Source organism: Macaca nemestrina, chromosome 15 (assembly GCF_043159975.1).
Source record: "Macaca nemestrina isolate mMacNem1 chromosome 15, mMacNem.hap1, whole genome shotgun sequence".
Taxonomy (NCBI): domain Eukaryota; kingdom Metazoa; phylum Chordata; class Mammalia; order Primates; family Cercopithecidae; genus Macaca; species Macaca nemestrina.
Window position 1 is genome coordinate 15,814,213 of NC_092139.1, and position 27,765 is coordinate 15,841,977.

The following is a 27,765-nucleotide window of genomic DNA, read 5'->3' on the forward strand; positions in this document are numbered from 1 at the left end:
ACAGGCACGTGCGCACAAATACATACACACATATATCAGAGATAATTAACTGTGAAAATCTAAGGAAAGCATGTCAGTATCTTTGGAAGACAGTTTTTCTTATTAAATTACTCAGGAATGAATACACTGGGTACAACTTGGGCTAGACAATCTTCCTGAGCTCAAGCAATGATGTAAAGGCCCAAATACCCATTCATTCAACATTTATTAAATGCCAACTATGTGCAAAGATGAGTCGATGCCTACAAATTTCCATAGAGATGAAGTAACCATCATGTTACATGCTTGCAGGCAGAACCCAGGACTCCTGGTCAGTCCAGAGGAGGCGGACACTGCACTAACGCTGGGCTGGACTGCCCGAGTGCAAGTCCTGTTTCTACTACATCCAAACTGTGTGTCCTCAGGCAAGTTGTTATATTTATTTTTCTGTGCCTCAATTTCCTCTTTAGTAACATGGGGGAAATAATGGGATAGTCTGTTCTCACTATTCATGAGAGTTACATTCTATAAAGTTGCCATAAACACTGAATTCAAGAATACTGAACCATGGCTCTTAGGGAAAATATGGAGATAGGCAGCTAGATGCCTGCAAGTCTCTGGTCAGAACATTTTCATCAGCTGATCAAGACATAACCTTGTTGTATGTGTGTTCCTGATGAAAAGACTCCTTATTTAATAGATATTGTTGATTCATTAACACTGAACTCACAGCCAATAGCACTGTAACTCATTCTTGAAGGAAGCTCATCTTACACACATATTTTTTCCATAAGACACATCACAGTCTTTCTGCACGTAGAACACTACCCAGCATTCAGCACTATGCTTGGGGGACATTTTAAACAGTGAAATAAATCACCAACAAAAAGCACAAAAATGTAAAAAAACATGGCACTCGATAGGCCACAGAAAGCACACTTGTTTATGTCATGGCAGCTCAAACAAGAAGGCAGGGCACCACCTTCTTCCACCACAACGGGGAATGTGCGCCTTGGGTGACTCAAGTTTTTGCTGTTCTGTGCATGCACACGTTGGCAAATGACCACAAAAGCACCATGAGTACTGGTTGTGGCGTTATTAATGTATATACATTTTAGTGAGTACATACACGGAATCCACCAATAATGAGGACTGACTGTACTTCTTTTATAGTCATTAGAGTAGCCTTGGGATTGATTTGACTTTCAAATTTCATCTGGCTTGAAATAACATTCACGTTTATCTGCTGGACCCAAACTGACTGATAACAGTAAAGGCCATTTAGAGAAGGCAAGGAGAAAGTCAAAACGAGTTAAAATGAGGATTAATACTCATCAAGTGCTTATAACACTGCCTGGCACATTACTATATCACAGTAGAGCCAAGGTAGGGAAGTCCCTGTAGGCAGTAAAATAGACAGCAAGTAAGTGACACCCTTCTAGACGTGCAGGTGGGACATCAGTAGGGAGGGAACAGAGCCACTTACTGACAATGTGGCAAGTGGTCTGGAAGGCCAGCTCCACAATGTTCCCGTCATGATCAGAGGCTGCCTGGTGGAACACAGCAAAGATGTTCTTCCAGCCTGAACGGATGTTGGCTGCCTGGGAGTTCACCATCTGGGCGATGCAGCGGATCACCATGTCCCGGATGGTGGGAGACCTGAGGAAGGAATGGGATGGCCATATCATCTGTACTTTGGAGAATGGGAAGAGAAATGAACATCCCTTAGAAGCAGCACTTAAACATTTCTTATAGCACATAGCAATTCACATTTGGGCTCTGCCCCATTTCCTCTGACTTTCATTCCAAACCTAGCATGCTGCATAGAGCTACAACCACCATCCTGCAATCACGAAACAATAAACTCAAGGTTGAAAAGCTGACCCTCTGAATGGAAGAACAAAAGGAAAAAGCCTGGGTCTCAAATAGTCCCTATCCAGGCCATGGAACCAAAGTTGAATGCTTGCCTCTGACTTCTTTCCTGTTAAGAAAACAATAAATAGCCTTGCGGTTTAAGTCACTGTTGGTCAGTTTTTCTGGCCAAAAACATTTCAAATAATATAATTCTGCCACCTAGAGATAATCATTACTAAATTCTTGTGTGTATCTTCTTAGATTTGGGGGCAGGGATATACCTATCGATAAACGCATGTATGTGGACTGGAGCATACATATATAATTTAAGGTGCAATGTTTGCCTAAATTACTATAAAGCAAAACTTGTAGAGAAAATGGCTGATTTTCTGGAACAGCCGCAATTGTCTCACAACCTGTTAAGACATACGATTATGGAGGAACCTTATTATCTCACAAACAGCAAGAAGGAAAGCTATATAAGCCTATAACTTCGATAGTACTAGTTTTAAAAATCAGTACAGTAGCCTTGGGATTGCAGGTTTGACTTTCGATTTTTTTTTTTTTTTTTTTGAAACAAGGTCTTACTCTGTTGCCCAGGCTGGAATACAGGAGAGCGACCTCGACTCTACAACCTCTGTCTCCCAGGCTCATGACTTTCAAATTTTATCTGGCTTAGAATGACATTCATGTTTGTCTTCCAGGCTCACACTAACCAATAATAGGAAAGGCCATTTAGAGAAGGCAAGGAGAAAGTCAAAACAGTTAAAAATTAGCTGAAAGTTCACAAAGTAAACATGTCACCTGCAGATAACAAAGGACTGACTACACAACATAAGTAACTTCCATATATAATAAAAATGAATTCGCGCCAGGCGCGGTGGCTCACGCCTGTAATCCCAGCACTTTGGGAGGCCGAGACGGGCGGATCACGAGGTCAGGAGATCGAGACCATCCTGGCTAACACGGTGAAACCCCGTCTCTACTAAAAAATACAAAAAACTAGCCGGGCGAGGCGGCGGGCGCCTGTAGTCCCAGCTACTCGGGAGGCTGAGGCAGGAGAATGGCGTGAACCCGGGAGGCGGAGCTTGCAGTGAGCCGAGATCCGGCCACTGCACCCCAGCCTGGGTGACAGAGCGAGACTCCGTCTCAAAAAAAAAAAAAAAAAAAAATGAATTCATGGTTGTCTCTCCATGGAGAATAAAGCAACTTTTTGACAAAACTATATTTATTATGTTTTTTGCCTGATTGTTAAAAGTAAGATAGGATGATAGTAAAAGTTTTGGAAAACGCAGAAAAAGAATGATAAAAAAAATTTGCCTGGGTGTGGTAGTTCACACCTATAATCCCAGCACTTTGGGAGGCTGAAGCAGGTGGATCACTTGAGGTCAGAAGTTCAATACCAGCCTGGCCAACCATGGTGAAACCCCGTCTCTAATAAAAATACAAAAATTAGCCGGACATAGCGGTGCACGCCTGTAATCCCAGCTACTTGGGAGGCTGAGGGAGGAAAATAGCTTCAACCTGAGAGGCAGATATTGTAGTGAGCCGAGATTACACCACTGCACTCCAGCCTGGGCAACAGGGCAAGACATCTCAAAAAAAAAAAAAAAAATCCTTTACATGATATATGGTATTTCATATGGAGAGATACATTTAACTATCCCTATTATATTGTCTGTCCAATTCTACAACCTGTCCTTTTCTCTAAACTGTTATTAGTCATTTCCCACATTATAAACATTATGAACTTTTTTTTTTTTTTTTTTGAGATGGAGTTTCTCTCATCATTCAGGCTGGAGTGCAGTGGCGTGATCTTGGCTTACTGTAACCTCCACCTCCCACGTTCAAGTGATTCTCCTGCCTCAGCCTCCTGAGTAGCTGGGATTACAGGCATGCACCACCACGCCCGGCTAATTTTTGTGTTTTTAGTAGAGATAGGGTTTCACCATGTTGGCCAGGCTGATCTCGAATTCCTGACTTCAGGTGATCCACCTGCCTCGGCCTCCCAAAGTATTGGGATTACAGGCGTGAGCCAACCCACCCGGCCAAACATTGTGAACATTTTTTTTTTTTTTTTTTTTTTTTTTTGAGACGGAGTCTCGCTCTGTCGCCCAGGCTGGGGTGCAGTGGCCGGATCTCAGCTCACTGCAAGCTCCGCCTCCCGGGTTTAGCCATTCTCTTGCCTCAGCCTCCTGAGTAGCTGGGACTACAGGCGCCCACCACTTCGCCCGGCTAGTTTTTTGTATTTTTTAGTAGAGACGGGGTTTCACCGTGTTAGCCAGGATGGTCTCGATCTCCTGACCTCGTGATTCGCCCGTCTCGATCTCCCAAAGTGCTAGGATTACAGGCTTGAGCCACCGCGCCCGGCCTCATTGTGAACATTTTTAAGAGTGAAACGATATCCCATGTTGTGCCTGTACCAACATTTACTTTAACACTTGTTCATTTAGTTTCTGCTTTTTTCTAGAAAACTATTTTCTGTGTGGAATTACTGAGTCAAAGGGGCACAAAAATATCAGGATTCTTGACACATATCACCAAAATGCTTTTGGAAATGTTACAGTAAGTTACAGTTCCACTGATAGTATCTGAGAGTGCCTGACAACATGTGATTCTAAACTCACCCTGCCCCTTTTCAAATGGGAATAGGACAGGCAGGGAAGGCCTGGAGTTAGGAGATGAGGGCTTCCATGCAATCAGGCTTGCACACGTGGCTTGGCCATGTGAGGACTCGGTCTCCTCAGGCACTCTCAATGGTGCTCCCAAAGGCAGGAAAATATTTTTGTGTATTTGCTAAAGGGTGATGCCAGACTCTGGGTTTAATTTTGGTTCTCTTAAAATGAGCAATAAAGCAGACATACAGACACCAGAGGAGAGACACATCAAGGAAACTTTTCTGGTGCCCTTTTATTCACTACCCTAACAGCCTGCTCTGGCATCCAGCTTGGGCGCTTCCATTTTCTTTAAAAAAAAAAAAAAAAGACCAGGTGCGTTGGCTCACGCCTATAATCCCAGCACTTTGGGAGGCCAAGGCAGGTGGATCACTTGAGGTCAGGTTGAGACCAGCCTGACCAGCATGGTTTCCATTTCTACTGAAAATACAAAACTAGCTGGGCATGGTGGTGTACGCCTGTAATCCCAGCTACCTGGGAGGCTGAGGCAGGAGAATTGTTTGAAACTGAGAGGCAAAGGTTGCAGTAAGCTGAGATTGCACCATTGCACTTCAGCCTGGGCAATAAGAGCAAAACTCCATCTCAAAAAAAAAAAAAAAAAAAAGATCCAGGCTGATCTGAAGTACAACTTTTAGGGGAGTGGCAGACAAGAGGAATTAGGTCCAAAAGTCATCCTTGACATCTCTTCCTTTATGCTCCATGGCCAATTCATCAGCACATGGTAAGATTCCCTTTCCAAATGTGCACAGAATCTAATCCATCACTGCCACTGCTCCCACCTTGGTCCAAACCTGGACAACTACAATGGATTCCTACCTCATCCTATTGCTCCTCATTTTCCAGGGATAAATTCAGGGTGGTCCTTTAAAATACATCAGATCATTTCAGTTCTCTGCTTAAAATCCTCCAATGGCAGGCTGGGCGCAGTGGCTCATGCCTGTAATCCCAGCACTTTGGGAGGCTGAGGCGGGTGGATCACGAGGTCAGGAGATGGAGACCATCCTGGCTAACACAGTGAAACCCTGTCTCTACTAAAAACACAAAAAATTAGCTGGGCGTGGTGGCAGGTGCCTGTAGTCCCAGGTACTCAGGAGGCTGTGGCAGGAGAATGGTGTGAACCTGGGAGGCGGAGCTTGCAGTGAGCCGAGATTGCACCACTACACTCCAGCCTGGGTGACAGAGCGAGACTCCATCTCCAACAAAAACAAACAAACAAACAAAACAACAACAACAACAAAAAACCTCCAATGGCTTCCATCTTTCACAGAGAGCAAGCCAAAGTGCTGACAATGGCTGACAGCTCCTATGTGAGCTAGGTACACTGCTACCACTGGGAGGGACTTCACCTTCTACTACCTGCCTTGTTCCCTCCATTCAAACCACACTGCCCTCCTTACCTATGCCAAGCACTACCTGCTACGGGCCTTTTGCTTTTGCTCTTCCTCGTACATAATTCTGATGCCAAGGCAGCATATGGCCACTCTTGGCTTATTCCTGACTTCCATCAGGCCTTTTCCTGAGGGTCCCCTTACCAAACACATGTTAGCTGGCTGCCCTGGATGAAAGAGAGCTTCCGTCCCTATCCCCTTACCTTGATATACATAATGCCCTTCAGAGTACATTACCACCACTGATATTTATTTGTTTTTCTATTGGAATTAAACAGAGATTTGTTTTAAAATTTTATTATGGAAAGTTTAAAACACAGAGAAAAGTAGAGTAGTATGTAATGAACTCCTGTATGCCCATCACACCCAGGTGCAACTATTTGAGGCTGAATGAAAATAGAAATTTTGTTTCATTTTTATTTATTTAGTTTTTTGAGACAACGTTTCGCTCTTGTTGCCCAGGCTGGAGTGCAAAGGCGTGATCTTGGCTCACTGCAACCTCCACCTCCCGGGTTCAAGCGATTCTCCTGCCTCAGTCTCCCAAGTAGCTGGGATTACAGGTGCCCACCACCACACCCGGCTAATTTTTGTATTTTTAGTAGAGACGGGTTTTCACCATGTTGGCGAGGCTGGTCTCGAACTCCTGCTCAGGTGATCCACCTGCCTTGGCCTCCCAAAGCGCTGGGATTACAGGCGTGAGCCACCGCGCCCCGCCGAAAACAGGGATTTTAAAATATGTTTTTTTTTTTTTTTTTTTGAGACAGAGTCTCGCTGTGTAGCCCAGGCTGGAGTGTAGTGGCTGGATCTCAGCTCACTGCAAGCTCCGCCTCCCGGGTTTACACCATTCTCCTGCCTCAGCCTCCCGAGTAGCTGGGACTACAGGTGCCCACCACTTCGCCCGGCTAGTTTTTTGTATTTTTTAGTAGAGACGGGGTTTCACCGTGTTAGCCAGGATGATCTCGATCTCCTGACCTCGTGATCCGCCCGTCTCGGCCTCCCAAAGTGCTGGGATTACAGGCTTGAGCCACCGCGCCCGGCCTAAAATGTCTTCTTTATAGTACCTAGCAGATGGCAGGCCTCAATAAGTACAGGCCAAGTGAATAAATGAACAGTAGGCTGCTTCATAGGGTCTGGTGTCCTGACATCTTTTATGACCTCCCTGGGGGAGAAGTGCTGGGTCATACAATTCTTATCCTGGTTTGAGGATGTTTCTGCAGTGGCTCTTTCTTTAACCTCCCTCAGCACCAGCCCCAACAGGGGTTCATGACATATTTTCTGCAAGTTGCAGGGTGACATCTGTCCTCCTAGGAAAGGTTACACATAGATTTTAGTGATTTATTCACGGAAAATCTACGTGAATCACAGTCTATTTATTCTATTTGTTTCCACTGACAAGGGAGGAAAAAAATTAACCATGTGGTTAGTGTTAGGAGGGCTTCAGGGAGCCCCCGCGGGGAATTTGACCACGGGTCTTCCAGAGTAAAACACATACCTGTTTTTCTTCATAATATGCTCAAAGGGCCTCAGAAAATCTTTCTGGAAACGGAAGTTGGCTAATTCACCCTTCTCAAGAAACTTCATGGAGAGCTGCCTTAATGAGTCAACAGCAAAGATAGCCACATCTTCATTAGGGTTGCAGCCAACCTGAGCAAGAACAGGAACTGATATGAAACAGGTATAGTGTAATAACAACTGATGTGGGTCTCTCAACAGCAAAGACAGACAGCCTGCCTTCAAAACAAACATTCAGGGAAAACACACCTAAGGAGAAAAGAAAATGCTATTTCTTGGCTATGATCTCTCCAATTTTATTTAAGTGTAATGACAAAATCAGTATTGCATAGTTAATTAAATACGCATTTAAAATGCACTATTTTCTTCTTTTTTTTAAAATTTCATTTTATTATTATTATTTTCTAAGATGGAGTCTGGCTCTGTCACCCAGGCTGGAGTGCAGTGGTATGATCTCAGTTCACTGCAACCTCCGCCTCCCCGGTTCAAGCAATTCTCCTGCCTCGATCTCATGAGTAGCTGGGATTACAGGTGCCCGCCACCACGCCCAGCTAATTTTTGTATTTTTAGTAGAGACGGGGTTTCACCATGTTGGTCAGGCTGGTCTCTAACTCCTGACTTCAGGTGATCTGTCTGCCTCAGCCTCCCAAAGTTCTGGGATTACAGGCATGAGCCACCGTGCCCAGCCAATGTTTTATTTTTAACAAATATAATGCAGCAATATCATTTGTAATAATGAAAAATTGTGGCCGGGTGTGGTGGCTCACACTTTTAATCCTAGCATTTTGGGAGGCCGAGTCGGGAGGATCACCTGAGGCCAGGAGTTCAAGACCAACACGGCGACACCCTGTCTCTACTAAAAATACAAAAATTAGCTTTGTAAGGTTACGCATGCCTGTAGTCTCAGCTACTGGGGAGGCTGAGGCAGGAGAATTGCCTGAACCTGGGAGGTGGAGGTTGTAGTGAGCCAAGATGGCACCACTTCACTCCAGCCTGGGTGACAGGGCAAGATCAGTCTCAAAAAAAATAAAAATAAAAATAAAAAAAATAAAAATTGGGCCAAGCGCGGTGGCTCACGTCTGTAATCCCAGCAGTTTGGGAGGCTGAGGTGGGTGGATCACCTGAGGTCTGGTGTTCAAGACCAGCCTGGCCAACGTGGTGAAACTGTCTCTATTAAAAATACAAAAAATTAGCCAGGCATGGTGGTGGGTGCCTGTAATCCCAGCTACTTGCGAGGCTGAGGCAGGAGAATTGCTTGTAGTTGGGAGGCTGAGGCAAGAGAATTGCTTGAATCTGGCAGGCAGAGGTTGCAGTGAGCCAAGATTTTGCCACTTCACTCCAGTCTGGGCAATAAGAGCGAAACGCTATCTCAAATAAATAAATAAAGAGAGAGAGAGAGAGAGAGAGAGAGAATAAAGCCAGCCTTGAAAAGGATGTACATTCTGATATATGCTACAACACAGATGAAACTTGAAGACATTACTATGCTGAATGAAATAAGGCAGTCACAAAAGGACAAACAGCGTGATTCTACTTATATGAGGTACCCAGAGTAGTCAAGTTCCTAGGGACACAGAGTAGAATGGTGGTTGCCTGTGGTCAGGAGGGTGAAAGTGGAAGTTACTGTTTAATGGGTATGCAGTTTTAGTTTCGTAAGATGAAAAGGGTCCTAGAGACCTGCTGCACAGCAATGTTGACTGTACCTAACACTACTGAACTGCGCACTTAAAATTGTTAAGATGTTTATTTTATTTTTATCTTATTTTATTTTATTTCTTTTATTTTTGAGACAGAGCTTTGCTCTTGTTGCCCAGGCTGGTATGCAATGGCATGATCTCGGCTCACCTCAACCTCCACCTCCCGGGTTCGAGATATTCTCCTGCCTCAGCCTCCCATGTAGCTGGGATTACAGGCATCCGCTACCACGCCCAGCTAATTTTTGCATTTGTAGTAGAGACGGGGTTTCACCATGTTGGCTAGGTTAGTCTCGAACTCCTGACCTCAGGTGATCCGCCTGCCTCAGCCTCCCAAAGTGCTGTGATTACAGGAGTGAGCTACTGTGCCCGGCCTATTACATGTATTTTATTACAATTTTTTAAAAGAGAACAAATATACATATGCTGACATGGTTAAATCTTTACGATTCCTTGCTAAGTGGAAGAAACAAGTTACAAAATGCCATGTATAATATTTTTTTTAAAGAAGCGAAACAAACCAAGACAATATTATCAGTAATATTTCTATGAGTACATACGTATGTACATAAAAACAAAAATGTCTGGAAAGATACACATCAAACTGGTAAGAATAATTAGCTCTGGGGAGGGCCAGATGTGTGGAGGAGGGTGGCCAAAGGTGTTTTAGCTGTAATTTTTGTTTAAAGGGGAGTATATTAATGTAATTAGAGGCTAACAAAAAGAATATTCCCTTCTTAAAAATCCAGGGAAAAGAGATGCTCCAGGCATACACACCATGCTTAGTGTGCAGCTTTGTTCACCCAGGACACACGGCTTGTACCCCTAGTTCAAGAGAATCATGTGACTGTGCGAACAACCCTGCCAGCACCTGAGGGCTAAGTTACAGCTGTACTGAGCCATCTACACTTCTTCAAATCCGCAAGATTCTTAAGTGCCCCAGAACATCTTTCCAAGGAGGTGGAAAGTTAAGAGTTCCAGAGTGAGGGCCGGATGTGGTGGTTCACGCCTGTAATCTCAACACTTTGGGAGGCTGAGGGGAGCAGATCACCTGAGGTCAGGAGTTCCAGACCAGCCTGGCCAACATGGTGAAACCCTGTCTTTACTAAAAATACAAAAATTAGCTGGGTGTGGTGATGCATGTGTGTAGTCCCAGGAGAACTGCTTGAACCTGCAAGGCAGAGGTTGCAATGAGAGGACATCGAGCTACAGCCATCCAGCCTGACGACAATGTGAAACTGTGTCAAAAAAAGAGTTCCTGAGTTTTCCATGACCTGGTGCTTAACAGCACTGATTAAATAAACATCTGTAATGAAGCTGATGACAATGAAATGTCTGGTTCCCACCTGCCACCCTATGTCACAACCTTGCCCGTAAGTGGTCCATACATACTGAGAATTGGCACACGAAGAGTCATCACAACAGAATCACAGGTGGGAAAAGTACTTTAGTAAACTGACGTTCCCCTCCCAAAACAGAAGTCCCAGTGAACACAAAATGCAGACTTTAAAGAGTTGGGAAAACGTTTACCAAAACACTTTTGGCTAGTAATTTCTGGGAGAACAAAGGATTCCACAGTTGCTAGCCAAATGATCTTGTGGAATAAATAAGCAGCGTTTGTTCTGGCTTAGCTGTCACATGCTTGAACAAGAATACAAGGTACAGTAATGACAATGATTCACATTTTCTTTCTCAAGCAAATTCATATCAATTATTTCAACTGATCCAATTAGGAATTTGTTTACTCAGAATAGTGGGAAAGATGGTGTTGAGTTAGTTGATTCTTTAAAGTGATACCATCCACTCAACAAATAGTTCCTCTGGGTCATCCATAGGCTCCTGTGCCTCTCAAGGCCACCTCCAAAGAGGGACCTTCCCTGACCATGTTTTCTCAATAACCCTGATGTATGACACGCTTGATCCTTTCCCATCAGTTATTTTAACATCAAATGAGGGTGAGCTCCATGCAGGCAGGGGTCTCATCTGTTCACTGCCCAGCATGAAGCACTCAGATTATTTTGTAAAACAGATGTTGTGCTGTAAGATGCCTTAATTTGAGCTGATGGAGAAACAAGGAACTTTCATTAGCTGATGCACCAAGTTGGAAGCAAGCCTACATCTGACAATGCTTCATTTTAGTGGAGTGGTGTGGTAGACTAGCACCTGTCTACAAGAGGTGACGGGGTGCCCATCACTTCCCTAGTTACATCATATGGCTAACTTTAAATTGGCTGTGGCAGGGTATTTACATGCAGAAACTGGTAGATGCTACGAATCATTTACTAGCACCCCATTGATTATTCTATACCTCATTGGGAGACTACTTTTTTCCTCTATTCAATGTACAGAATTTCTGGATTTTTTTTTACTAACACTATTTTTAAGCATTAGTATTATAACTCTTCACCTCCAGGCTTGAGAAAATTTTCTTGAGATCATGAAATGTGTTTTGGTAGGAAGCTGTTATTAAGTTATTACGTTTCCCTTAAGAGGCAAATGACATCACAAATACATACATACATACCTTTCTTTTTTTTTTTTTTTTTTTTTTTTGAGATGGAGTCTAGCTCTGTCGCCTAGGCTAGAGTACAGTGGTGCAATCTCAGCTCACTGCAAGCTCCGCCTCCCAGGTTCACGTCATTCTTCTACCTCAGCTTCCGGAGTAGCTGGGACTACAGGCGCCCGCCACCACGCCCGGTTAAATTTTTGTACTTTCAGTAGAGACGGTGTTCCACCGTGTTAGCCAGGACAGTCTCAATCTCCTGACCTCGTGATCTACCCGCCTTGGCCTCCCAAAGTGCTGGGATTACAGGCGTGAGCCACCGCCCCCAGCCACGTAAATTTCTTTTGATCACTTTGTTCCCAGTTTTTTTTGCTGTGATAAAACACATATCTGACATTTTATTTATTCAACATGTGTGCATATATCTGTATGTATATAATAAAACCTCTGATAACAAGGAAGAAGTTCAGTCTGGTTTATACCCAACAGTTGTCAGTTTTAGAACCCAGACGTGTCTTTGGCTTGTTACTGATTTAAAAACAATTATTATTATTATTATTTTTTTGAGACGGAGTCTTGCTCTGTTGCCCAGGCTGGAGTGCAGTGGTGCAATCTCGACTCACTGCAACTTCTGTCTCCCAGGTTCAAGCGATTCTCCTGCCTCAGCCTATTAGCTGGGATTATAGGCAGACACCACCATGCCTGGCTAATTTTTTTGTATTTTTAGTAGAGATGGGGTTTCACTATGTTGGCCAGGCTGGTCTCGAACTCCTGACCTCGTGATCCACCCATCTTGGCCTCTCAAAGTGCTGGGATTACAGGCATGAGGCACCGTGCCTGGCCCAAATATTAAGTTTTTCAACAAAAGTTTCAGAAGAATGGTGGCAATGGGTGCCAGAATACAAGAAGCAGTGACACTGAAGAGTGAAACTACCTGGAACATAACTTAACATTAGGTTATTTAAAAGGCCTTTCTGGATTTCATTTAACAATGCTTCCAAACATCAGTGTATTTGTCCAGTGACTGTAATAATCTTTGTAGTCTTAGCCAACATCCTTCATGTGGGATATTAAAGTATTTTCAATACCACTGAATTTTTAATTCATTCTACATGAATTCTACCAATATATAAGTGTGATACTATTCCTATCAAGCTGTCCTTGACTCCACAGGGAAAATGAATTAGAGGCATCTAAAAGACTGGGCAAATTATTTATCACTTTTTTTTTTTTTAACAGGAATGGTTTTTAAATTTGAAGAGTTACCTTATTGAAGTGATCTCCAATCACATGCCATATTCGAGACCACTGCAGTCGGATCCGATTCATGTTGTAGTATGATATCTCCACAATCTTCTGCAAGCTGAACATGCGAGGATGGTGGGGGGAAGCCAGTTCATCCATGGACACAGCACACAGCCAGCGGACAAAGTCAACTACAGGCCAGACCCGACAACACATGCAAAGCCTCGTTAGGAACAGTCAGACGGTCACAGCATGAGGCTTCTGCAGTTGTCACATACATATGTATGTCAAATACATACCTATTGCATTTCCATCCAGTCTGGTAGATCCAGTAAAAATTCTAGGAAGATAATTCCAGAAAAAATAAACATTAGGCCGGGTGTGGTGGCTCACACCTGTAATCTTAGCACTTTGGGAGGCCGAGGAGAGTGGATCGCTTGAGGTCAGGAGTTCAAAACCAGCCTGGCCAACATGGTGAAACCGTGTCTCTACTAAAAATACAAAAAATTAGCCAGGCGTGGTGGCGGGCACCTGTAATCCCAGCTACTTGGGAGGCTGAAGCAGAAGAATCGCTTGAACTCGGAGGCAGAGGTTGCAGTGAGCCGAGATTGCACCACTGCACTCCGGCCTGGGCAACAGAGCCAGACTCTGTCTCAAAAAAGAAAAAATAAACAAATAAAAAATAAACATTAGATTTGGTAGCCTGAGGGCAATTCTGCTTCTGTCTTAGCACTGGGCATAAAAGCCAGATGACCTCTGGTCACACAGTTTTCTTTTTAATTAGATTTGTAAGATGAAGTTTCTCAAACTCTCAGACAAGGCAGAGAGGAAACATCAGGTCTGACACCTCCACCGAAATAAACGACGTGGTATTAGAAGTACAGAACAGTTCAAGGAAAGTGAACTGAGTTGAAAGCAGAAAAGCCTAGAGTGAGCAGAAGAGAAAGTGACACATCAAAAGACGGGGAAGCCTAGGTGCAGTGGCTCATGCCTATAATCCCAGCACTTTGGGAGGCCAAGTCGGGTAGATCACTTGAGGTCAGGAGTTCGAGCCCAGCCTGGCCAACATGGCGAAACACTGTCTCTACTAAAAATACAAAAATTGTCTGGGCATGGTGGTGCATGCCTGTAATTCCAGCTACTTGGGAGGTTGAGGCAGAAGAATCGCTTAAACCTGGGAGGCAGAGGTTGCAGTGAGCCAAGATCGCACCACTGCACTCCAGACTGGGTGACAAAGCGATACCGTCTCAATCAATCAATCAATCAATCAATACATAAGATACAGTAAAAGAAATGACCAGAGTAAAATGATATACTAGAAAATATCTATTTAACACAAAGAAGGCCATAATAATGGAGAAGATGGGAACAAAAAAGACATGACATTATACGCACTTAACAACAGAGGCAACATACATGAGTCGAAAAAGGATAGAATTAAAGGGAAAGATGTTGGTATAAGGAAACCACGTGGTTAATAGAATATGACGAATATTAAAATAATAAAATAAAAAGGGAAAGATGGACAATGAGACAATATCCAGAATAGGCAAATCTGTAGATCAGGTTACAGTGACTAAGGAATGGGGGAAGGAAAGAAAAGGAAACGGAGAGTGATTGTTAATAAGTACGAAGCTTCTTTATGGGAAATAGCTCTCCTGGACTTTTAGGTCAAGTTTTGAGTAAAGAGAAATAATAGAAAAGTTTTGAGGGGAAAGAAAAAAAAAAAAAAAGGAACCTGTCAACTCAGCCAACTCTCATTCGTGGGTAGGCTTTTTTTTTCTTTTTTTTTTGAGATAGAGTCTCACGCTGTCGCCCAGGCTGGAGTGCAATAGCACGATCTCGGCCCACTACAACCTCTGCCTCTTGGGTTCAAGATATTCCCCTGCCTCAGCCTTCCCGGTAGCTGGGATTACAGGCATGTGCCACCATGCCCGGCTAATTTTTTTTTTTTTTTGTATTTTAGTAGAGACAGGGTTTCACCATGTTGGCCAGGATGGTCTCGATTTCCTGACCTCGTGATCCGCTCACCTCAGCCTCCCAAAGTGCTGGCATTACAGGTGTGAGCATGGGTAGATTTTTAATCCTAAACTCTTCTTGTGATTTTTTAAAAAATAATCTCTACTAAGGAAACAAGGTAATTTAAACATCAATATAAACTCTTATTTTTGACATAATTTGTCACAATGTTAAAGTTACAACTTTTCTAAAAGGTCAAAATGCAAATAAATGTGACGCTTAAGCAATTTGTAGGTAACAACACTTGTATCAGTTAAACAAATTAGGAATCATTCATGTCCAGTAACTACAGAGAGGCCACCAAACCACTGGGTAGTTCAGGGTCACTGAAGAATAAAATCATTACCTGTCCACAGCTACAACTACACTCTGTGAGCTGGTCTCACCAACCGATTCTTGGAAGCTGGCCATCTGTCTTTTATCCACTCCACCACTCACCAAATTACCTGAAACACAATGCACAACATCAGCAGTACTTCAAAAACAGTCAAGTACTTAGAACAAAGCATCCTGTTATGTCAACGTGCAGGGACACAGGACATAAATGGGAATGATTCTGCAAGTTCAAAAAACAAACAAAAACCCACTGATGATAAAAGATAAAAGTAAAGTTATGTTTTGGCATTTGGCATTTAAAACATATCCTTAGTATAAGCTTTCTTCTTTGTACCAGTCATCTATCTTTCTCTATAATCTTTTACCTTTTTGTAGTATTAAAGGCCTATATTTAGGAAAACAAATTGGGATCAACTGATACTAATCCAGAGCTCCTAGAACATGCAATGGCTCACACCTGCTGAATGCTTGGTGCGCTTCACAGAATTTCATTTCACTCATCCTCACGAGTACCCTAAGAAGTGCAAGCTATTAACTTCAGCAAAGTCTCAGGATACAAAATTAATGTGCAAAAATCACAAGCATTCTTATACATCAGTAACAGACAAACAGAGAGCCAAATCAGGAATGAACTTCCATTCACAATTGCTTCAAAGAGAATAAAATACCTAGGAACCCAACTTACAAGGGATGTAAAGGACCTCTTCAAGGAGAACTACAAACCACTGCTCAGTGAAATAAAAGAGGACACAAACAAATGGAAGAACATACCATGCTCATGGATAGGAAGAATCAATATCGTGAAAATGGCCATACTGCCCAAGGTAATTTATAGATTCAATGCCATCCCCATCAAGCTACCAATGACTTTCTTCACAGAATTGGAAAAAACTGCTTTAAAGTTCATATGGAACCAAAAAAGAGCCCGCATCTCCAAGACAATCCTAAGTCAAAAGAACAAAGCTGGAGGCATCACGCTACCTGACTTCAAACTATACTACAAGGCTACAGTAACCAAAACAGCATGGTACTGGTACCAAAACAGAGATATAGACCAATGGAACAGAACAGAGTCCTCAGAAATAATACCACACATCTACAGCCATCTGATCTTTGACAAACCTGAGAGAAACAAGAAATGGGGAAAGGATTCCCTATTTAATAAATGGTGCTGGGAAAATTGGCTAGCCATAAGTAGAAAGCTGAAACTGGATCCTTTCCTTACTCCTTATACGAAAATTAATTCAAGATGGATTAGAGACTTAAATGTTAGACCTAATACCATAAAAATCCTAGAGGAAAACCTAGGTAGTACCATTCAGGACATAGGCATGGGCAAAGACTTCATGTCTAAAACACCAAAAGCAACGGCAGCAAAAGCCAAAATTGACAAATGGGATCTCATTAAACTAAAGAGCTTCTGCACAGCAAAAGAAACTACCATCAGAGTGAACAGGCAACCTACAGAATGGGAGAAAATTTTTGCAATCTACTCATCTGACAAAGGGCTAATATCCAGAACCTACAAAGAATTCAAACAAATTTACAAGAAAAAAACAAACAACCCCATCAAAAAGTGGGCAAAGGATATGAACAGACATTTCTCAAAAGAAGACATTCATACAGCCAACAGACACATGAAAAAATGCTCATCAACACTGGCCATCAGAGAAATGCAAATCAAAACCACAATGAGATACCATCTCACACCAGTTAGAATGGCGATCATTAAAAAGTCAGGAAACAACAGGTGCTGGAGAGGATGTGGAGAAATAGGAACACTTTTACACTGTTGGTGGGATTGTAAACTAGTTCAACCATTATGGAAAACAGTATGGCGATTCCTCAAGGATCTAGAACTAGATGTACCATACGACCCAGCCATCCCATTACTGGGTATATACCCAAAGGATTATAAATTATGCTGCTCTAAAGACACATGCACACGTATGTTTACTGCAGCACTATTCACAATAGCAAAGACTTGGAATCAACCCAAATGTCCATCAGTGACAGATTGGATTAAGAAAATGTGGCACATATACACCATGGAATACTATGCAGCCATCAAAAAGGATGAGTTTGTGTCCTTTGTAGGGACATGGATGCAGCTGGAAACCATCATTCTTAGCAAACTATCACAAGAACAGAAAACCAAACACCGCATGTTCTCACTCATAGGTGGGAACTGAACAATGAGATCACTTGGACTCAGGAAGGGGAACATCACACACAGGGGCCTATCATGGGGAGGGGGGAGGGGGGAGGGATTGCATTGGGAGTTATACATGATGTAAATGACGAGTTGATGGGTGCAGCGCACCAACATGGCACAAGTATACATATGTAACAAACCTGCACGTTATGCACATGTACCCTACAACTTAAAGTATAATAATAATAAATAAATTAAAAAAAAAAGAGGCAAAAAAATAATACTAATAATAAATTAAAAAAAAAAAAAAAAAAAAGAAGTGCGTGCTATTACAATTCCCCATTTTCCAGTCCATACTTTTAACCATGACAGTGTACTATTCCATTCATTAAATGGGACCTAGAAGCGTACACTCTGTAGTTGGATGGCTTGGGGCTTGAATCCTACCACTGACACTCCTTTGCAGTATGATGTTGCTCATATTTTTTCACCCCATGCCTCAGTTTTCTCAATTACAAAATGGGGAAGGTAACAGTCCCTGTTCTCATTGGATTGTTATAAGCATGAAATGAGTCAAAATATATAAACTGAGTGCTCAGAATATGATGTGGCACATTTGTTTGCCCTATTTACTATTATTACTATGTTACATCTATCAGAAGAGTCTCTCAATCCAATGTATAGCCAGAGAAATAATTCTACTTGCATAAGAATACTGTTTAATACAAGCCCCCCCCAATAAAGATGGAAGAAATGTTGAATCTACCCTTTAAAATCTAGAGACACAAATACACACCCCTCTAATGCCAGTCACTAGAGATTTGGTCATTTTAAAGCAAATAGTTTTTCTCCCCAATACAGGTATATAAAGAAAAGTAATGCACCCTACTGACTTTGGTAAAATAGACATTCTACTCAACAGTTTAATCACAATTAAGGGAGCTGAAGCAGCATGTCCACTTGCATTCATGAATACACTGTCAGATGGCACAAAAGGAAGAGATGGTTTACATGACAGTACTGACGAGACAAGAAGGGTTTTATCCCCATTAGCTTGCAAATCTGTGACTGTCAGCTGGGGGGCCTGGTGTCTTACCGAGGCCAAGGCCCATGAACTCTTCTCCTGCCAATGTGTGGCCCTTCAGGCTCCCTTCTCTTTCACGCCCGGATCCAGACAGGTAGCGTGTCTTCACGCCGGTTCCTATCAGCTGAGCGAGCTCCAGCTGGCTGATGCATTTCAAGATCTAAGAGAAAGAAGGTATGAAGAAATGAGTTCCCACCTTACAGCTAGAAAAAGGGCACTGTAATCTTAAGTTAGTTGTTAAAAAAAAGTTGGTTCAATGGAGTTATGCCATATAGATGTTTATGCAAATTTAGCAACTCTCAATAAAGAGAGAAAAAGCATTTGACTGGGGCGGGGGAATTCCTCCCACCATGCCACTTAATAGGCACATCATTTAGTCACCCCACCTCCTTTTTCCACTCTCCTCATGAGACGACAAGATACCAGCCTCATTGGCCTCAGTGTTGCTCCTTTAACTTGTCATCTCTTGTCCTACCCCAGGGCCTTTGCACTCACTGCTCCTTATGCCTGGGATGTTGTCTCCCCATGGCTCACTCCTTCAATTCCCAGCTCAGACACGTGTGTCCCTCTCAGAGAGATCTTTCTTGTGAGATCGTACCTTCCCATTACCATGCACTGCTCATACTTCTTTTTTCTTAGTACCACTTTTTGGCATTAGACCATATATTTATTTATTTGTTTCCTGCCTTAGATGCCAAGAGGACATTAACTCTGTCTTGTTCACTGCTGAACACTTAAGTCCCTAGCACTTAAAATCATTGGCAATCGTTAATTGGTTTAACTAAAGGAATGAGAATATGCTGTACAGCAGGCATGCAGTGGGAGATGAGGCTGGATCTCCTGGTCCTGAGGAGCACCTCTGGTGCTTGAGGACGCACATCTGCACACGGGCCCTCTCCCACCTGAAGCTCAGCCGTAGAAAGAGAAACTAGTCCCAACTTCTGTCAGAGGAAACACTGGCTACATGAAACTTACTGAGGAATGGCACGTAGACCTCCAGGGAAACCCTGAGGAATTTTCATGGGAACTTCTCATTGAACCTCAGTGTTGCTTTTTACGCTTACCTTACAATTTAGTCCCAGGGTCCAGGAGTCCAGTATACTCCACTATACCACTGAGCAGTGTCGAGTATCTTTACTTATAAATTGCTTTCCTCTTGACTAGGAAATAGACTTAATTCCACCAAAGAGAATCATCCCCTGATTTCTTCACACAGCATGATACTATTAAATTATTATTAGTAAGCTAGTAATGCCGTCCCTTTTGCAGAAGCTGTGGACAGCTGGAATCTCAAGTGTGTCACCAATACTGAAAGGTCAAGGGCTTATTAGTTCCAAGCTGATTTCTCAGGGCTTCTGACAACCACACAGGTAGCTAATTAGTTTTTAACATTCCTAGATTCTGCCATATACTTGGCAGGCAGCAGGAACCTCATATTGATAATATCTCCCAGGCTAAAAAAATGTTTTAGAAGAAAAAGCAACTATTCATTGATTCTCTAGGTATTATGGCTCCTTAGAAGGCAGGAAATTATTTTTAAAAGCACACAACTCAAAATACATATTTTTTTCTTTTAGAGACAAGGTCTTGCTCTGTTGCCCAGGCTGGAGTGCAGTAGTGCAATCATGGCTCACTACAGCTTTGAACTCCTGGGCTCAAGCAATCCTGCTGCCTCAGCCTCCTGAGTAGCTGGGACTACAGGCATGCACCAGCATGCCTAGGTAATTAAAAAAATTTTTTTTTAAGATATGGGGTCTTGCTATGTTGCCCAGGCTGGTCTGGAACTCCTGGCCTCAAGCAATCCTTCTGCTTCAACCTCCAAAAGTGCTAGGATTACAGGTGTGAGCCACTGTGCCCAGCTATAACTCAGTTATTTCTAACATGGACTACTCAGAATTGTGACAGACAGGGGAAACGCTGGTGAAGAGGGGCAAAGCCATGTGCCACAGAGATGACAGCAGGTAACACTATTGAATTCTTAACTACTTGCCAAATAGTCCCAAGCCCTGTTCATTCTCACAACCACCCTATGAAGATTGTAGAGATGAAGAAGGTGGGACTCGGTGACTAAGTAACCTGCCTACGCCATCCAGGTAGGAAGAGGTGGAGCCCCAAATCGGACCCCAGTTGCCGGGCTCTAGGGCCTTTACTCTGAGCCATGTGGTCCACATGGGGAAGAAGGATGACAGCAATTTTCTTTCTATGTCAAACTGTCCTTTACATTCTTCATAGCCTCATCTCTATTCTTTCACAGTTTTCTCTCTAAACAAAAAAGTAATACATGCAGATGGTAGAAAAAATTAGAAATTAAGAAAAAAAAAAAGAACAAAACAGTTTCCATAATTCTCTCTCTCAGACAGAATGTTAACGCTTTGGTCTGTCCTTTCAAACTCCATTCTCTGTGTATTTTGCCACGAGAGACAATGCCTCACAATGTCTTATAACAACTTGTAATTTTATTGTGACCATTTTCCCACAATAGTCTTTAATACCATCTTTTATCTTCTTTTCTGAAATCTCTTTTAATTCCTAGGTAACCCTCCTCCCTTCCACTTATTTTTCTTGCAATCTATTTGCTGAAAAACCTGGTCATCTGCTCTGCAGGTCTGTCACACCTAGAATTTGCAAGCTGCACCCTCGTATCTAACATGTTTCTCTGTCCACTATATTTCCTATAAACTGGCAATATAGGCTTGAATCGATTCACATTTGAGTTGGGGCTAGAACATTTCTTAGGTAGTATTGTGTACTTCCATCAGAGAGCACACACTATCTGCCTGTCTTTCTTTTCCACAACATTATTTTAGATGGCCACATAACATTCTACAAATTCTGTACCATACCTTTTTAAAGAAGTAGCAATGTCTTATATTGTTGGGACATCTAGCTCTTTTTAGCCCTTTTCCCCAGAAAAACTAAAACTGCAACAAATATCTTTTTAAATACATTGTTGTACGCATAAGTAACTATGTCCTTGCGTGAGAATCTTAGAATACTGTTTTAAAAATGAATGAACTCACTGGCACTCTCCCTAACAGCTCATCGTGACTGTCAACCATTTCTAATCAGGCTCCTAGCTTTGTCTTAAAATTACACATTGATGATAGGAGCTCCCAAGCTCCCAAGAGGTCCATAAGGACTAAAAAACAAAACAAAACAAAACAAAACAAAACAAAGTGGCGCTAATATGGAAAGAAAGTTGCAACAACAGAAGTACACTTCATGGGGGACACTGGCTGCTGGGTGCAAGGGTGCTCACTGTGAGCTGGTGCACCTGAACTCACCCCCACCTTTCACAGCCCCAAAGAGGGTGACTTTCAGATACATGAGGCACAGTGAGGCTTGACTTCAAGAAAAACGGAACTGACCAAATTAGATCAACAATGAATAAAAGAAGCCAGGAGTCATCCTAACTGAGAAAAGGCAATTCAAAGAGACACATACCTCATGCCAGGAATTCCCAAGGTAGTTGCCATCGGTGTGAGCCACTGTGATAAGTGTCTTAATGGTGTCGATGTTTTTTTGCTTCATTTCTGTGATGCTGGAGCTGGCTGTGAGCAGGGAGAAGCGAGCAAGAGCCTGAACATAGGCATCTCGTTCCAGCTGTAACAGAAGCCAAAGAGAGAACACTGTGACTCCAACCGTAGTGTGGACATTCTCACATCTGCAGGGCTGGCACACTGGGCTTCTCTGATACCTTTTGTATGCACATTGACTGGCTTTCTGCACATTAGCTCAACAGTTAATCCATGCTAATGCCCTCTTGCTTTTGGAACATCTTGCAGAGGCTATCTATGCACTGCCACATGTTTGAGAAGCAGCTCTCTCCTTTCTAATTGACTTCAGCCAAACTTACCTGGCCCATGTTCCACTATGTCTGTTGAATGCTAAGACTGTCATATACATTGACATCTGCAACAATTCTGCCAGGCAGGTCTGTTTTCTCAAGGTTACAAATGAGGAAGTGAATTGGTGTCTTGGAGAGACATTAGCTGAGCCAGTGTCACATGGTTGGAGAAGGGGCAGAGCAGGGGTTTGAAAACTAGATGGTCTAACTTCAAAGCTTGTGGTCTTGGTATAAAAGAAAATGTCTAACTGCAAAATGAATGGGAACAGAAGATTGAGTTTGTAAGAATAAATAGGGTGCAACTTCTGACTTACAAAGTGATGCATGGGATTGCCAACCTCCTAATTTCATAACAGTTTCAGAATTACATTTATTTGCTTGAACTTTTCAAGTTTCAAAAGGTTTACAGACATATTCATATTCTTCAGGGAGGAGTTGGAAATATGGGAAATTATAATAAAAACTGATGTTAAAAAGAAAATACTATTGGCCAGGTACGGTGGCTCATGCCTGTAATTCCAGCACTTTGGGAGGCCGAGGCAGGTGGATCACGAGGTCAGGAGTTCGAGACCAGCCTGGCCAACATGGTGAAACTCTGTTTCTACTAAAAAATACAAAGTTAGCCAGACGTGGTGGTGTGAGCCTGTGGTCCCAGCTACTCGGGAGGCTGAGGCAGGAGAATGGCATGAACCCGGGAGGCAGAGCTTGCAGTGAGCCAAGATCTCTCCACTGCACTCCAGCCTGGGCGACAGAGCGAGACTCCATCTCAAAAACAACAACAACAACGACAACAACAACAAGAAAATAGCATTTTTAAGCACCAAATCAGGTAAGTTAGGCAGATGAACAGGAAGTCTGTTTTGTCTAAGCCAGTCAAGTAGCTTGGACACTACCTATCCTTATTTTTTTTGGAGATGGAGTTTCGTTCTTGTTGCCTAGGCTGGAGTGCAATGGTGCAATCTCGGCTCACTGCAACCTCTACCTCCTGGGTTCAAGCCAGTCTCCTGCCTCAGCCTCCCGAGTAGCTGGGATTACAGGCACGTACCACCACGCCCGGCTAATTTTGTATTTTTAGTAGAGACGGGGTTTCTCCATGTTGGTCAGGCTGGTCTCGAACTCCCGACCTGAGGTGATCTGCCTGCCTCGGTCTCCCAAAGTGCTGGGATTATAGGCGTGAGCCACCGTGCCCAGCCTACCCATTCTTAAAGACAGTTTTAATCCGTACCTCCATTTTTGCCCCTAATGAGCTGTCATCACAAAGCTATGGATTTCTTGTCAGTAGGCATTAGTAAGTAGTTTGCTAAGACTCTTGATTAACTGAAAATTTCTGATCATTTCTAAGTTTTGCCAAATCTAAAAGAACACAACCCACCAGTATCTCTGGAGCGTTGCTGACTTAACACCTACCTGCATTCCAAAGATGCAGGCAATTCGGATTGCACATCGGATACCTTCCAAACACAAGGAGGCCACTTCAGTGTCGTCACAGTTCTGGAGTCCGATGCTGTAGGCTGCCAATAGTGGCGTCCACACCAGCTATCAAGGAAGGAAGGTTTCAGTAACATCCAGAGTTTCAGCGTGGAAAGAGTACTTCTAGCTGGCCAGCTTCAGAATCAGGCTTAGCCACATGCTTGCTGAGTTCTCAGGATACTCACTTTGAACATTGGGCGGACGTGGTCCAGGTGAGTGGCACTCGTAAACGGGGCTTTTGCATGGCTCACAGCCTCCATCAGAGCTTTGGCTGTTTTAGCCATTTGTTCCATCTCTAAGTTGTACAGGAGCCGCCGCTGCTTTTCACTAGCTACATCTATAAAGTAAGAGCACGATAGGTGTGGCCAGCCATCACCTGAGGGCTGGCTACATGCCATGCACTGTTTCAAAAGATACACAATGATTAACTCCTAAATCCTCCCAACCATCTCGTGAGTCCGTTACAAATATTATTACCATTTAACAGATGGGAAAAATGAGCAGGTAAGTCACTTGCCCAGGGTCATACAATTACTAAGTAGAGGAGCTGGGACTTGATCTAAGGCAGTGTGGCTCTAGAGCCTGCACTCTAAACCACTACCCTTTGCTGCTTCTCAAACGGTGAAACTGACAGCTCCCCAGGGGCCATAACTAATAGAATTCTAATCAAGGTGGGCACAATCACCACTGAATTAAAGTGAAGTTTTAAGGAACACTTTTTGGGAGTAATTTAGTTCTCAGATTACTAATTTCAAATTCCTTCTTGCTCCTCATCAGAAATCTAGCAAGACAGTGACATTAAAAAGACCTAACATAATCACAATAATTAGTTCAATCACATTTCCTATTCAGATATCTAGATATGCACATTAAATTTATCACCAGAGTATCTAATCATGCACTCTGATACACTAACAAATTAGAACTAAAAGAAATAATTTGCCATTAGACCTTACTCTGCTTAGTAGATTTGGTAGCAATCGTGAGCTCTTTTGTTTCTTTCATTGCAATTTTCTTGCCTTCTATCTCTTCATAGATGCTTGAGAGATACTCTTCTGGCAGATCTTTACTATCATTGATACCCCGATTCATTTTAATATACTGCTCTTTTGTCATTTTATTTTTTACCTGTAATTAAAAAAAAAATTAAAAACCATTTTAAAAACATTCAATTGCCCAAGTAAAGCCACTTATTTAGCTACTACAACATGTAAATCATTGAACTACTTTACCTGAGGACTGTGCAAGTCTGTAGTTAGCATAATAATTGAATATGCTAGGACATAAGCAGTGTCAGCACTAGCAAACAGAGTTTGCCTGGAGAAAAAAATTCGAGATATCAATATTCATAGTGATGAGGTTTAGAAGATACAATGCTAACAGAGACACACTTCATGAGAAAAGCAGCCGATTACTCCCCTTGATTCCAAATGAGGCAAGAGTTTTTACGCTTTCATCATCACTGAATAAGACTTAGCAATCCAGAGTGTAGAAAAAGCTCATTAACAATCTGTATCAAATTTTAGGCTTCTTTGGCAGGGCGTGGTGGCTCAGGCCTGTCATCCCAGCACTTTGGGAGGCAGAGGTGGGTGGATCACCTGAGGTCAGGAGTTCGAGCCCAGCCTGGCCAACATGGTGAAACCCCGTCTCTAATAAAAATACAAAACTTAGCTGGGAGTGGTGGCAGCTGCCCATAATCCCAGCTATTCAGGAGGCTGAGGCAGGAGAATCGCCTGAACCTGGGAGGTGAAGGCTGCAGTGAGCCGAGACTGCGCTACTGCACTCCAACCTGGGTGACAGAGTGAGACGGTCTCAAAATAAATAAATAAATAAATAATTAAAATTTAGCCTTCTTTGAATAAAGCAATTTCAAATAATTTTTTAAAAAAGACTCTAAGAAGCATCTGGGGCCAAGACTAGGGCGAGGCAAGTGAGCAGGTCAGGAGATCTTACACTTGGTGCCGACCCTGAGAGGGCAACTCACCACATTTCACACGCTAAGTGCCTTGAGTGCCTCCCCGCACCCTGTCCTGTTCCTGAGAACATCTATTTTGTGCCATGCACTGTGCTAGACATGAGATATAAAGATGACTAAAACTGCTGTTTAGCTGTTAGTTATAGTCTATATTATCCATTATAACATTGAACAGTAGAAATACCATGGAAAATATTTATGTTGTTCTAAAAAATATGCTGGTGAAGTCTGACTTTTTTGCCTTAGTCAAGAAGAGAAGGACAGCAACATGTGGATGCACAGCCTCATACAATATGAGGCTGAAGCTAGAAACTGTTCTGTCCAAACTGTCCATAACAGAAACAGTAGAAATTTTGAAGAACACAACAAAGGTATTTTAGTATGAGATGAAACTGGGTCACATATTGACCGACTAAGCAAAACAGACCAAGGCTTCCAGGTCCACATAAGAGATACGTTTAAAGTAAACAGCATCTAATTATGCCTTCACAGAGAGTTCTAATGTCCCTTTGGTTAAAATGATCATATGCTGCCTTTGCCAATCCTGCCACCTCCTGGGGACAGCCTGCCATATACTTGGAAGACTGGGAGCAATTAATATGAAAACAAAGTTGACTGGAGAGGCAAAACGGTTATTAAAATGTTTCAACCAGGTGTGGTAGCTCACATTTGTAAATCTCCCACTTTGGGAGTTCGAGGCAGGGGGATCCCTTGAGGCTAGGAGTTCAAGACCAGACTGGGCAACATGGTGAAACTCTCTCTCTGCAGAAATACGATACAAAAAATTAGCCAGGCACAGTGGCATGCACCTGTAGTCCCAGCAGTTCAGGAGGCTGAGGTGGGAGGACTGATCGAGCCCAGGAGATCCAGGCTGCAGTGATCTGTGATCACGCCACTGTACTCCAACCAGGGCAAGAGAGCAAGACCCTCTGTCTCAAAAAAAATAGTTTCTACTGAACAATTTCCACATCATGGTCACAGTATATTCAGACATATTTCTTTCTTTCTTTCTTTTTTTTTTTTTTTCTTTTGAGACAGAGTCTCGCTTTGTTGCCCAGCCTGGAGTGCAGTGGCATGATCTCAGATCACTGCAAGCTCCACCTCCCAGGTTCACGCCATTCTCCTGCCTCAGCCTCCCGAGTAGCTGGGACTACAGGCACCCACTACCACACCCAGCTAATTTTTTTGTATTTTTAGTAGAGACGGGGTTTCACTGTGTTAGCCAAGATGGTCTCGATCTCCTGATCTTGTGATCCACCCGCCTTGGCCTCCCAAAAGTGCTGGGATTACAGGTGTGAGCCACCGCGCCCAGCCGACATATTTCTAATTTAATGTTCGGTGGAGAGAACATGAGTTTTTTTCTTTGAGACAGAATCTACCTCTGTCATCCAGGCTGGTGTGCAGTGGTGCAATCTTGGCTCACTGTAGCCTCTGCCTCCCAGGTTCAAGCAATTGTCCTGCCTCAGCCTCCGAGTAGCTGGGATTACCCAGCTAATTTTTTTTTGTATTTTTGGAAGAGATGGGGTTTCACCATATTGGCCAGGCTGGTCTCAAACTTCTGACCTCAAGTGATCTGCCCGTTCTAGCCTCCCAAAGTGCTGGGATTGTAGGCGAGAGCCACTGTGTCCAGCCCAAACATGAGCTTCTGAGTTACAGAAATCCATATTCAATCCTGGCTCTGCTCCTTACTAGCTGATTAATTTTGGACAGGCTGCTTAATCTCTCAGATTCTCAATTTCCTCATCTGTAAAACAGGGATACTATTCCTGGGCTTGCCATTCATTAAATTAAATGCATGTAAAACCCATGGCATGGCCCATACACAGGGGGTATTTAATAATGGTTTGTTCCTCTTCCTATTTCCACTTCTTACAAAATCACGAACCGCCCATCAAAAAAGGTCCCCAGATAAAATCATGCACTTTGATGGTTTTCATTACTTATGTAGCTATTTCTGTAACCTTGTCATCAGTATGTAATTAAAAAAAACCCAATATCCTTGAGATCTACCCCATATATTAAATCAGGG

General features: G+C 42.9%; 1 protein-coding gene across 2 annotated transcripts in view; it reads right to left on the reverse strand.

The window, feature by feature from the left end:
* LOC105470707 (ARF guanine nucleotide exchange factor 2) overlaps positions 1–27,765 on the reverse strand; it is a 115,662-nt gene that overhangs the window by 26,521 nt on the left and 61,376 nt on the right. For both annotated transcript variants that reach the window (XM_011722911.3, XM_011722910.3), the window contains exons 17-27: positions 24,994–25,078; positions 24,718–24,889; positions 23,947–24,098; positions 23,699–23,827; positions 21,889–22,047; positions 18,457–18,604; positions 15,216–15,315; positions 13,150–13,190; positions 12,872–13,041; positions 7,389–7,540; positions 1,466–1,638 (exon numbers count right to left, since the gene is read on the reverse strand). In XM_011722911.3, coding sequence (XP_011721213.1) covers positions 1,466–1,638; positions 7,389–7,540; positions 12,872–13,041; positions 13,150–13,190; positions 15,216–15,315; positions 18,457–18,604; positions 21,889–22,047; positions 23,699–23,827; positions 23,947–24,098; positions 24,718–24,889; positions 24,994–25,078 — 1,481 coding nt within the window. The remainder of the gene's footprint in view (positions 1–1,465; positions 1,639–7,388; positions 7,541–12,871; positions 13,042–13,149; positions 13,191–15,215; positions 15,316–18,456; positions 18,605–21,888; positions 22,048–23,698; positions 23,828–23,946; positions 24,099–24,717; positions 24,890–24,993; positions 25,079–27,765) is intronic.